The sequence below is a fragment of the Podarcis muralis genome, chromosome 1, assembly GCF_964188315.1.
Source record: "Podarcis muralis chromosome 1, rPodMur119.hap1.1, whole genome shotgun sequence".
NCBI classification, from domain to species: domain Eukaryota; kingdom Metazoa; phylum Chordata; class Lepidosauria; order Squamata; family Lacertidae; genus Podarcis; species Podarcis muralis.
Genome location: NC_135655.1, coordinates 46,823,089 through 46,836,184, shown reverse-complemented (window position 1 = coordinate 46,836,184; position 13,096 = coordinate 46,823,089). Strand labels below are relative to the sequence as shown.

General features: G+C 47.8%; 1 protein-coding gene and 1 long non-coding RNA gene across 2 annotated transcripts in view; one reads left to right on the top strand and one right to left on the bottom strand.

Moving 5' to 3' along the window:
- LOC114594860 (deubiquitinase DESI2-like) overlaps positions 1–10,216 on the bottom strand; it is a 49,975-nt gene extending 39,759 nt beyond the window's left edge. The window contains exon 1 of the mRNA XM_028725049.2: positions 9,782–10,216. Within this exon, the coding sequence (XP_028580882.1) occupies positions 9,782–9,820 (39 nt within the window). The 5' untranslated portion in view covers positions 9,821–10,216. The remainder of the gene's footprint in view (positions 1–9,781) is intronic.
- An 809-nt stretch (positions 10,217–11,025) lies between these two features.
- Positions 11,026–12,699, top strand: LOC114594879 (uncharacterized). The gene is made up of 2 exons (XR_003706103.2): positions 11,026–11,131; positions 12,392–12,699. It is a non-coding gene; the product is annotated as an uncharacterized LOC114594879 (long non-coding RNA).
- The last annotated feature ends 397 nt before the right edge of the window (positions 12,700–13,096 follow it).

Sequence of the window (13,096 nt, the reverse complement as noted above, 5' to 3'; positions counted from 1 at the left end):
CCATGCAAACGGCGAGGCTTGAGGAGAGGAGGGCTCAGGATGCAGAAAAGGGAAAGGAGAAAACCACCTCGATAGCCAGAAAGGTGCCAGGATTGGTGCAGAAATTCGGGGGAGATCCCAGAAACTATCATGCCTTTAGAACTGAGATGCAATACGCTCTCAATCTGCAGTATGATGACTTCCCCGACGAGGAATCGCGAGTGGCTTTTGTAATTGGCCATCTCGAAGGGGGGGCGAAGGATTGGGTTCGACCCCTGATGGCAGTGAATAATGAGATACTAAAGGACACGAGGAAGTTTTTTCGTGCCATGGACCTGATGTTTTCCAGTGACATTGAGCAGGGGGTGGTACGAAGGCAGTTAATGGCTTGCAAACAGGGGAGCCGATCTGTCCGTGAGTACTGGACTGAGTTTACTATGCTGATTCATAAATTGGGGTGGGACCTATCAGCGGAACCCATCCAAATGCTTTTTGAAGAGGGGCTTTCTTCGGCCGTTAAAGATGAACTTTCCCGGGGGCCAAGGGCGGAGTCTATGGACCAGCTGACCAAATCCGCGCTGGCCATAGGAGCGCGCCAGGAAGCGAGAGCTTTGGAAAGGCGGGAAGGGAAAGGAGAACGTTGGAGGGAACTGCGCATTCCGGACATTCCAGAGCCACCTTTCCCGCCGGCAGAGCCGATGGAAGTTGGAACAGCGCGGGCGCGCGCAGTTTCAAATCCCAGTGAAGGGCGGAAGAAGGAGGGAAAGAGCGCCAAGAAATGTTATCTCTGCCAACAGCCAGGGCACTTTGCCAGAGTCTGCCCACAAAGAAAGGAATGGCAAGGGATGGCAGGAGCTGTGGGGGAAAGGGAGGAGGAAAACAAGGAGCAAGTAAAAGCCAACGCCTGGCTGCCACCGTCGGGGCACAGCAGCCAGGCCAAAGAGCAGTGAAAGTGCCCACGCCAGAACCACCCAGACCTGCTTTAGTGATAGAAGTGTTACTAGAGCTGCCAAATGGACACCCCCTACAGGTCAAGGCGCTTTTGGATTCAGGCAGCTCCTGTAATTTTATGAGTAAGGAGTTTGCAGCTGAGCACCAGATACAGACCATCCCTTTAAGTAATCCCTTGCAGGTGACCACGATTGATGGCAGAGAGCTGTTGGGAGGAGAAGTTAGCCAACAGACTGTCCCGATGATAATGAGGGTGGCAAGGCACACCGAACGGATAGCGTTTAATGTGGCCACCTTGGGAGGAGCTCCCATCATCTTGGGGATGAGCTGGCTGGCGCTACACGATCCGCTAGTGGGCTGGCATCAGAGGGTGGTCTCCTTTGGGTCAGCGCATTGCCTAGAACACTGCAAGCAGGGGAAGGTTCAGGGCGGAGACAGAGTCACCCTAGCCGGGATGGAAGTAATGGGCAGAGGGAAGGTGCCCCCGCAATACGCAGATCTGAGCAACGTATTCAGCGAAAGGGAAGCAGACAAACTGCCGCCGCATAGACCCTTTGACTGTCAAATCAACCTACTCCCTGGGGCCCAACTCCCAGTGGGCAAGCTGTACGCCATGTCCGACAGGGAGATGCAGGAGCTGAGGGAGTTCATTGACAAAAACCTGAAGCGAGGTTTCATCAGAGAGTCCCGAGCGGTGGGGGGCAGCCCAGTGTTTTTTGTGGACAAAAAAAACACAGATAAGCCGAGACTTGTGTGTGACTTCAGGGCCTTGAATGCAGTGTCGGAACCCCTGGCTTTCCCTATGCCCCGAATTGATGACATTTTGACCAGGGTAAGGAAGGGAAAGATTTTTACAAAGCTGGACCTGCGGGGGGCGTACAATCTGATACGCATAAGGAAGGGAGATGAATGGAAGACCACCATGTTCACCCCTTTGGGAGCCTTTGAATACCTCGTTATGCCCTTCGGTCTACAAGGAGGCTCCGCGTGCTTTCAAGCGTTTATTAACCACGTTCTGGGGCCTTTGCTCTACAAGAACTGTGTGGCCTTTTTAGACGACGTGTTGGTGTATTCGGAGGATGAGGAGCAGCATGTGAGGGACGTTCGAGAAGTGTTGGGCAGGCTGCAAGCCAACCAGCTGTGGGTGAAACTGGAGAAGTGCCAGTTTCATACCAAGGAGGTGGAATTCCTGGGGTACCGCTTGTCAGACAAGGGATTGGCCATGGATCCAGGCAAGGTCCAAGCGGTACTGGAATGGAAGACACCGAAGACCAAGAAGGATGTGCAAAGATTCTTGGGGTTTGGGAACTTTTATCGGAAGTTCATCAAGAACTTTGCCCACTTGACGGCGCCCATCACCGACTGCCTCAGCAGCAAGAAGAAATTTGTTTGGACGGCGGAGGCGGAGCGAGCATTTGAAGAACTGAAAAGGGCTTTCGCCTCGGAAGAACAACTTCTGCATGTGGATTTACGAAAACCCATGAGAGTGGAAACCGATGCGTCCGACCGGGCGGTAGGGGCGGTACTTCTTCAACCGGGGAGGAGTATGTCAGAGTGGAGACCGTGTGCCTTCTTCTCGCGGAAGCTGAATAAATCCGAGAGGAACTACACGGTGTATGACAGGGAACTACTTGCCATTCACGAAGCGTTCCGGAGGTGGAGACATTTATTAATTGGGGCGCAACACAAGGTGCAAGTGTGCACCGACCACAAGAATTTAGAGTATTGGAGAACAGCTCGAGTGCTCAACCAACGACAAGTGAGATGGGCACAGGAATTCTCTAAATTCAACTTTGAAATTTGTTATGTGCCAGGTCCAGAAAACGTCAGGGCGGACGCTCTCTCACGCAAACCAGAGTATTGGGAGGGGGAGGGGGCGATTGAAGAGAGACATGTCATCCCTGAGGACCGCTGGGTGTGTGGGGCGGCGCTGGTGGGGCAACGAGAACTGGTAGAGGAAACGGAAAATGATGAATATGCCCAGGATAAGCTCAGAGGACTCAGGGGGGAGGGCGAGAGCCCCGAAGGTTTTGAGGAAAGAAATGGGGCATTGTATTACAAAGGGGCACTGTATATACCCGAAGGTGAATTGAGGGGGAGAGTACTCAAGCAGTTGCACGATAGCCCCACGGCGGGACATTTTGGGCAACACAAGACCATGTGGTTGGTTACCAGGGAATTCTGGTGGCCCAAGGTGAGGGAAGATGTAAGGGAGTATGTAAGAGGGTGTGACCAATGTCAGCGAGCCAAAGGGGAAAGACGGGCGCCGGCAGGGTTATTAGAACCATTACCCACACCAGAACGGCCTTGGGAAGCGGTATCAATAGATTTTATGACGGATCTGCCGAAGTCCAAGGGGAAAACAGCCATCATGGTAGTAGTAGACCTGTTAACAAAGATGTGCCACTTTGTAGCATGCTCACATGCAGTCACAGCGGAAGAAACAGCGAAGTTGTTTGTAGAACACATCTTTAGGTTGCACGGGGCTCCCTTGAGGGTGATCTCGGACCGCGGCAAACAATTTACTTCCAGGTTCTGGAGGAAGCTCATGAGCTTGCTGCACGTGGAAGTCAATTTTTCAACGGCCCGGCACCCTGAAACCAACGGGCAGGCGGAAAGAGCAAATGGCATTCTTCAACAATATCTGAGGTGTTATGTCAATGACAGAGAGAACGATTGGGTCGAAAAGTTGGCGCTGGCAGAATTTGCCTACAATAATGCGGAGAATGTGTCCACAGGGATGAGCCCCTTTTTGGCTAATTACGGGTGTCACCCCAGGGCATTTCCAGGGGAGGGAGGGGAGAGATGGAGCGTTCCAGCGGCTGAACATTTTGTAGAAGAGATGGAAGCGATCCATCATCAGCTCCAGCTCAACTTAGAAAGGGCCAAGGCACAATATAAGAAGCAGGCAGACAAGAACAGAAGGGAAGGTGAAACCATAAGGGTGGGGGATCAAGTGTGGCTGTCAACCCAAGGGTTGCCGTTCAAAGGGGGTTGTAAGAAATTGAGGCCCAGAAGATTGGGACCCTTTGAGGTCATTCAGCAGGTCAACCCGGTGGCTTTCAAACTCCGGTTACCCAACCACATGAAATTGCACCCAGTGTTCCACAGGTCGTTACTGTCACCATACAGGGGGGGACGTGAAGGGGAGCACGTCAGGGGACCAGCCTTGGAAGAGAGGGAACGCAGCAACCATGTAGCGGAAATCCTCGATTCCAGGTGGAAGGGAAATCAGGTAGAGTATTTGGTGGCGTGGGAAGGGGAACCGGAGTCAGAAAACACCTGGGTGACTGCAGGGGAGGTCAATGACGAGGTTTTAACAGAAACGTTCCACCAAAGATTCCCTAGGAAACCACAGCCGGTAGAAAGGTTTAGGAGGGAGTACTTCGGCACCACCGACGAGGAACAGGAAATGGAAGGATTCACGGAGTCGGAGTTGGAAGAGGGAATAGACTCCGAAGACGAGGAGTATCGAGAGACGAGGGACAGTAGCAGGTGGAGGGAAGTGTTCGAAACTTCGGACGATGAGGAAGGTTCTTTCAGGGGTTTTACTTCCTCCCAGCCCGGAGGGGAGGAGACGGGAGGGGGTGAAGGGGGCCCTGGAGGGGAGGTGGATGTCAGGGAACTGCCATCGGAAGGACAGGAGGTGCAAAGGCTCCCTCAGGTTGAAAGAGACGGAGCAGCTGAAGAGGGAACCAGTAGGGGGCGAGCAGGAACTTCCAGGGAAAGTGAGTCGGAGGGGTGGCTCAGAGACGTTTCCAGCGAAAACAGTGGAGAGGTCTCAGGACCTCCTATAGGGACACCCACGCCTCGCCGGAAACTGTCACGCAGAGAGTCCAGAAGACGTGTTTCCGTGAAAGAGCTTTTATGTTGGAAACGTTTCCGAAAGCAACCACTTTCGGATTCTACTAGCGATTGACGCAGCCATGCCGGAGGGGCTCCGTCACAGGCAGAGGTTTGAAAACCTGATCAAACTCTGAGGGACTTGCATTTTACGCACAAGCAGCTCATCATCCCACCACAATTTACTACTACTGCTACCAGTCTCACACCTGAGGGAACCATTACCTTTGTAAAAAAACAAAAAACAAAGAAGCAATTAATATAGTAGTAAAATGAATCCATCTGGAAAGCATACTATTAATTCCAGAACAATTAACTGTTGATTTTAAAAAAAAAATTAAGGGGGTGGAAATCTAAGGAAGGAATAGCAAGCAAAATTCAGAGCAAGCCACATTCTGCTCTTACTATATTAAACATTAAGGCTGCAATCCTATACCCCCATACATGGGAGTAAGCCCCACTGAACTTAATGGGACTCACATAAATGGGATTTATTTACTTATTTTACAGATTTATAAACTGTGCCACACAAAAGCTACTAAAGTGGTGTACAATAAGACAAAAAGAGATAAAATATAAACGATACAGATTATTAAAAATGGAAAAAACCACAAATTATTACAACTGTGCAATTCATATGCCATAAAATGACTGAGTCATACTTCAGGAAAAGCCTTCTAAAACAAAAATATCTTCAGTGGCTACTAAAATGTCAAGATACTAGGCCCCAGTCTAATTTCAGCTGGTAACTGGTTGTAGAGGGCTGGAGTTGCAACACTAAAAGTTCAGTTTATAGTACAAACTAAGTGACCTCTCAGCAGTGTCCCACATGAGGATTGCAGTTGCAAGGAAGCGATATGTGGAGTGAGCCAGTCCCTTAGGTAACTTGGTCCCAAGTTGTTTAGGGACTGCATTTGGGCAGATCAATCCTGAAATGGGAATGGTGGGTGATTCTGTGGCAGAGAAACAACCACTCATTAAGCTTTCAGGGCATGCCCATGAGGTGCAAGGTAAGGAAAGTAGCTTCTTTTTTCTTTTTCTTTTTCTTTTTTTTGCTGTGGTCAAGTTTAAAAAAACCCAAAACCCTCCCATTGATCACTTTGGGCTCTATCTAACTAACCACTGAAATGAGCAGATGTAAGCCAGCCATGCCTATTAGTTTCAAGGGGTCTACTTTGAGCAGGACTAACATTGGATACAATGTAATAAATAATCTAAACCAGCTCCAGAACTGGTGTAGTTTTGCGACCAGTTTGGGGGAGTGTGATGGAAACAAGGAGACTTAGGAACCTGCAGATCCATGGCCTCCTCTGATACACCCTGTTTTGGCCGCCACCATTGCCCATGGAACAGTGATGGCAGTGAAGTTGTCCACCAGGAGACTCCCAGCAACAGACCTCTCTTCTCTGTATGTAAACCTCCCTCTCCTGCTGTGGAAGACATCAATGGGATCCAACAGCTCCTCAGCTGATCTTCCCAGGAGCTTCCTAAAGCTACAGTTTTAAACACAATTAATAGGGAGCAAACTTAATTGAGTACACAAGTGTTTATTTCTCACTAAACACTAAACGTAAGATTTGTATTTCATTTCGCAAAAAATTATAAATCATTCTCTTTATTAATGACCAATATTGCAAATAAGTATATTTTAAAAGCATTTGTTGCAGTAATTTCTCAAGTACCTCCTAAAAAATCGAGACGAGAAGCTCCTAATGTGTTCCTTTGGCTTAAAATGGGAGATGGGGCTTGAGTTAACCCTTGAAAATAAATCACACTTTCTGGGTGCAGTTTCCAACTGGAAGGGCACAAACAATGCAAGAGAAAGGGGAAACAACATGATTTGAGAAGCTAACATTTAAAACAATGGGAGCATTGAGACAGACAGATATTGACATGACACATACTGCTCTTCAGGCCAAGTTAGTCTGGTGGGAGCCCCTAAGTACGTCCTGAAAATAACAATGTATTAAAATGGCACAGAATTTTTATCTGATTCTGGTTATGGCCAACAAAAAGAAGAGATGAGTAAGCAAGACTGCTTTCTTTAGAAATGTTTACTTATATCTGCAATGGTTTTTTTAAAGAGGGTTCAGTGCCCTGCTAGGTGGGCACTTTGAAGTGTGTAAGCCCAAATATCACTAGATAGATAGCTAGATAGATAGCTAGATAGATAGATAGATAGATAGATATAGAAAATAAACATACGCGCGCGCACACACGCTCCTGCCGTTTATAAACCCAACACATGGTGAGCCTTTAAATGTCTGGAACAATTTCAAAACAAAACACTGCCTTACAGATGGCTTTGTGGACACAGTTATAGCAACATAACAGATCTGGCGGAAGAGAGCTTCCAGGGAGAGACTGCTCTTTATAAAGGTTAAGGCATCCAGAACTGCCACAGATATAGGCTGTAACTTTAAGAACCTGTTCTTGAACTTGCTTGTCACTCCTTCCTTTCTTTTCCCTTGTGTATCCTGTGTTTTCATATTGTGACCCTGAGGGAAAGGACCACCACAGAGGTGATTTTTGTAAGTTGTTCTAAGAGGTTTATTGGCTAAAGGGGGGTGGGGTATAAGTAAATTATAAATAAATACCAGAACCTGTAAAATGCAAATTATCAAAATGTTGAAACGGTAACCAAACTAAAGTGGCCACCGACACCACAGAACACTGGCCCTGAAAGACCTACATTGGCTCTCAGTACACTTCTGAGCAAAGTTCAAAGTGTTGATGCTGACCTTTAAAGCCCTAAATGGCCTCGGCCCAGTATACCTGAAGGAGCGTCTCCACCCCCATCGTTCAGCCTGGACACTGAGGTCCAGCGCTGCCAGTTCCCTCACTGCGCGAAATAAGGTTACAGGGAACCAGGGAGAGGGACTTCTCGGTAGTGGCACCCACCCTGTGGAATGCTCTCCCATCAGATGTCAAGGAAATAAACAACTATCTGACTTTTAGAAGACACCTGAAAGCAGCCCTGTTTAGGGAAGTTTTTAATGTTTGATGGTTTATCATGTTTTTAATATTCTGTTGGGAGCCACCCAGAATGGCTGGTGGAAACCCAGCCAGATCGGTGGGGTATAAATAAGAAATAATTATTATTATTAAAGTTCAGAATAGAAAATTATTTAATATCAAATACTAACCAATTGTCCACATTGTAATCACTCTAATTCAGTGGTGTCCAAACTTTTTTCAAAGAGGGCCAGATTTGATGAAGTGAAGGGCCATGAGGGCCAACCAAAGGGCCAACCCAAGTTGTTATCCTTTTTTTACAGTTGAAGTTGTTGAGCTTTTTTAAGGATTTTACCCCAGGAAATAAACTGTCACAGGGGCTGAATTGAACCGACCAGTGGGCCAGATTAAGCCCCCAAAACGGACTTCGGATATGCCTGCTCTGATTGGAATTCCTGAAAAACCTTTTATCATCATTCTTTAATGAGGGCTTTGTGACTTGTTGCTACAATTTAGCTTTCATTAGTGTAACAGATCCTTCATAAATTTTTCAGAGGTGAAAATGAGCATTTACCAAAAAAAAAGCTGCTGGGCCTAATTTGACAATAAAATTGGATGATGTTTTGTGACGTCTGACAAACATTTGAGTATTAGATTAGAAAATGCAGGGGGGAGATCACTGAAAGAGGTACTGGCTATATACCACAGCCAAGCCTATTCTTATAAGAGAGAAATATATTAAGTCATCCTTGAGAGTCCATGAGAAACTGTACATTAAATACCCCCTATTCCTTGATATCTCATTTTAAAAATAGGGCTTAATCAAAATTATTTCCATCATCACCAGGAGAGGACTGCACAGAAAAACAACAAAAGATCAAAGTTAACAGCAAAGGGAGTTTCAAAATCCCCAACTGGGTAAAATCTGAAGAGAGTGTTTCTCATAGGCACCACTGCCTGAGAAAGTGCTTTATTATAAAACCTATACAGAGCCTGCTGAATCAGGCCAATGGCAAATCTAGTCCAGCATCCTGTTCTCACAGTGGCCAACTAGATGCCTGTGGGAAACCTGCAAGCAGGACCTGAGCACAAGAACATTCTCCTCTCCTGCAATTTCTGGCAACTGGTATTCAGAAGCATTACTGGCTCTGACCAGTAGCCATTGATATACCCTTCTCTTCCATGAATTTGTCTCATCCTCTTTTAGTCATCTAAAGGCCATCAGTGCCTCCTGGGGGAGTGAGTTCCATAGCTTAACCATGTACTGTGTGAAGAGGAATTTTCTTTTATCCGTCCTGAATCATCCAACATTTGGCTTCATTAGATGCATATGAGTTCTAGTGTTGTGAGACAAGGTGATGAATTCTGAGGACCCAGTGATAGAGGCTTTGCTACTTAAAATAGGGTATTCCTCTAGTGACAATATTCATCTTCAAATATACCCAGCTACCATTCGATCAAGGTGTCCGCACCGACTTCACTCATGCTCCTGAGGTCCTAATGTGGAATGTGAACATGAAGGCTGCAGTCCTCTGCACACTTACATGGGAGTAAACTTCATTGACCTCTGTTGTATTTTTTTTCCACACATGATCAGGTTTCAAGAGGGTCTGACATATTAAATCTCTTTCCCCATTCCTCTAGACTACTAGAGTGTTTAATCGCCTTGAATGTCAAGGGCATCTAGCTATGAAAACAGGCTATTCTGTCACAACTCTCCCGCTGCCTCCCCCCCATCCCCAGTTGGGCTTTTGAAAATTAAAGAGGATGGATGAAAAGCCTTTCCAAGGTACTATCCCCCAAAATTTCCTGTCATCTTTTTACCTTGAGCTTGCTCTGACAGGCTGTGAAAAAGCAAAGAAGCAAGTGTCGGCGCCAGCATCCCTGTCACACCAATGGCTGTGAAAATCTAGCCCGGCCAGTGCTGTGAGTTCTGCTGCTTGGCTCATCATAATAGAATCTCTTGTCCAATCAACATCCTGGAATCGTCTTCCTCACCGCCCCCCCCAACCACCACCACCCCAACAGAGGCATCAGATTGTTTCTTACTCACCATGTCATAAACATTCAAAATCACTGGTTCATTTGCCATTGTGGATTGCAGCGAAGGCTGGATTTTAAGCCTTTAAATCCCTGCCAGATGTGGCAATGCCCAAAGGGATGGGGGTCTTTCTTTCTTTCACTCTTAGCTGCACAGGGAAGAAATGCTTGTGTGAAGAATAGTCAGTTGTGATGGGGATGGCCAAGAAGGGCTTCCCCCGCCCTTTGATGCCAATTTTTTTTGGTGAAGATGCTCCCCTTTCACCTCCGAACAGAACATTCAGTCTTTTGCTTGCTTTCGTCTTTTAATACTGCAGCTGATTGATGTGGCAGCGTTTGTACAGCATGCTCAAGCCAGACCCCGTCCGGCCTCTCTCCTAACTGCAAATCCCAAACAGCACCAAAGGGCTGGATTGTTTGCGTTGTGGATGAACCCTTGTCCTAAATCTCTCAGAATGGGGGGGACCACAGAAGGGAGACGAGAGGATTAAAGGCTGGGTGGGGGGAAGAATCCGGAGCAGACTTTCAGCCAAAGTATAAATATTTATAATGAAGTTCAAAGTGTGGAGTGACATTGGGAGCGGGGAGGTGCTCTAGTAAAGAGTAAAAAAATAATAATAAAACACCTTAAAGTGAAGCTTAGCACCAGGTTTCTAGACTAGAACAGCTCTCTGACAAGCATTGCACACAAAATAAGAGCTCATCTATGCAACACAGAGAGCCTTTAAATTCAGCTAGGGAGAAAGCAGTAACACAACACTGCTTCCTAGGGGTCTCTTCTCTGTTCCCAAAGTTTCGGCACCTGCGGGAGCTCTCCAGGGTCCTGAGAGTTACGTCTTAACACCTTGGCTCTTCAAGGGATGTGTAGCAAACAAGCCATCTCATAATATTTCTTTGTAAAAAGCAAGAAAAGGCTGGGATAACTCTTTGAGGCTCTGGTGGTGGGGACGACCCATACTCAGTAGGGGGATGAGTTTTCTTAAAGGGAAGCTGGACGTGAGCAAAAGCATTTAGTTCAGCCTCTGGAGCGGTTCGTCGGAGGAGCTGTCCAGAGTGCTGAAGTCCCTCGCGCCGTCCATTCCACGGAGCCGCACTCTGGAGACCCGTTGACGAGAATCGCGTGCAAAGAGCTCTCCAGATGCTGACGAGAGGACAGCAGTGACCCGGAAAATCCTGAGCGCAAAGACTTTGCTCTTCTCAGCACTTTGCACTGGAGGCTCAGACCCCTGATTTCTGCGCCAGCTCGCCTCAACAGAAACATCCCTTGGTGGCTGGAAAGAGCAGAAGAGTTCCACTCCATCTTCTCCGAAGATGATGCATCTCCGAAGGGAGACGATTCGACAACCAGGAGCTGGCGAAGGAGGTCAGTCACAGCAGCTGAGACTTCTCGCAGAGGGAGGTGGGGAGGGGGAGGGAGGGTGTTGTGGACTTTCTCCTATCCCGTCGCTAGTTAGGGCTGCGGGGCTGTAGCGGGACTGTGCATCCTTGCCGGAGACTCGCAAATCCCGTTCAAATTGGACCTGGAGGCCAGAGTAAAGTATGAATCCATTGCGGTATATTTCTTCCTGTGATCGCCCCTCCCTCCCCTTCCCAAAAAAACATAGTGGGATGTGCAATCAAGAGATAGGGAAGGGAAAGGGGGGGGTAAGGAAAGAGGGTGGTCTTTCTGTGTCCGGTGAATTTCAGGGAGGGGAGTAAGCTGACCTGAAAGCTGGGGAAGCGCAGATCCTGCTTGGAGTAGCCAAAAAAGGGAGCTGGGATTACCTCATCTGAGTTGGAGGCGTAGCTGAGGCTGGCTGCCAGCTTGCAGCCAACCACATCTGAATGAAAATTGCAGAGAGCCTGTTACATCAGCATAGCCCAGCATTCCCTGGTCTTTCGCAGGCAACAGCTGAATGCTTTCCCCCAGCTGCATGCGGACCATTCAACAGAAGAGAGAGAGAGAGAGAGAGAGAGAGAGAGAGAGAGAGAGAGAGAGAGAGAGAGCCTTCCTACCTTCCATTTGAGGAATGGCAAGATCCAGCAGGCATATTGATGCTGAGGATAAAAGGTCCGGCTCACCTGCCTAAGCCCCCCCCCCCCGCCCTTCTCTGTTCTGAACGAGGGGAGACCCATTTTATTCTTCTGCAGTTTTTTCTACAGAGAGGGCACATTTCAGTGGATTTATCAGGATGATGGAGATAATTTTATGCACCACTACTTAAAAAAAAAAGGAGGGGTGTTCTGAATTAGAATACAGGACTGACAGGGACTCATTAATCCAAATGAATGCTTAGAATGTATAAGATGCAAGGACGTGCTTCATGGGATGTACGAGGAGGTCTCTCTCTCTCTCTCTCTCTCTCTCTCTCTCTCTCTCTGTGTGTGTGTGTGTGTGTGTGTGTGTGTGTGTGTTTGTGTACAGCCTACATCCCATCTGTTGGGTTACTCATTAAATCCAAGGATGCAATCCTGCTCCTGCTGAGCTCAATGGCAAAACTCCCTAGCTTACAATGGAGATGGCTTGGATCCCAAACTCCTAGTGTTGTGATTGATTGATTGATTGATTGTAATATCCTATGTAACATCATACTCTCTTGGACTGAATAATTTTGACCTAACATTTTTTTGTTTCTGCTCCCAGCCCCTTTTCCTTCTGCAGCAAAAGTTGTTTTGTGAAATATCGTCTTCAGGGTGACAGCACAGGATCTTTGAGTGCCATCCAAGAGTGAAATACGACTGGAGAACCTGGGAAATGTGGATTCTACAACCATCCATCCTGCCCCCTTGAGATTGCAGAGGAACAGCTCAGTCTAACCACTGCAAGCCACTCAGTCCACCCAGCCACTTTCTTTGATGCTCTGTCAGGTTAATGCAGGCTGCAATAGGCAGCACTGGTTTGAATTAATGGGAATAATAAAGGCTGGCGCAGGCTATGTGCATTGGAATTCTCACTGGAGCAGACTTTCGTCTGAGGTTTGGTGGGAGAGGCTGAAGAGGGGTGAATATCACTCCCTCACCCCCAGCCCTCACTTCAAATCTGGAAGCTGGGGAAAATCTCAGGCAGAGTCAGCAAGCTTCTGAATGCCAGTTGCAGGAAAGCACTGGAGGGCAGAGTACAGTCATACCTCGGGTTACAGACGCTTCAGGTTGAACATTTTTGGGTTGCGCACTGTGCCGAACCCAGAAGTACTGGAACGGGTTACTTCCAGGTTTTGGTGCTCGTGCATGCGCAGAAGCGCCGAATTGCGACCCGTGTGTGCGCAGATGCAGCGCTGCAGGTTGTGAACACTGGGGGTTGCGAACGTGCCTCCTGCACGGATCACGTTCGCAACCTGAGCGTCCACTG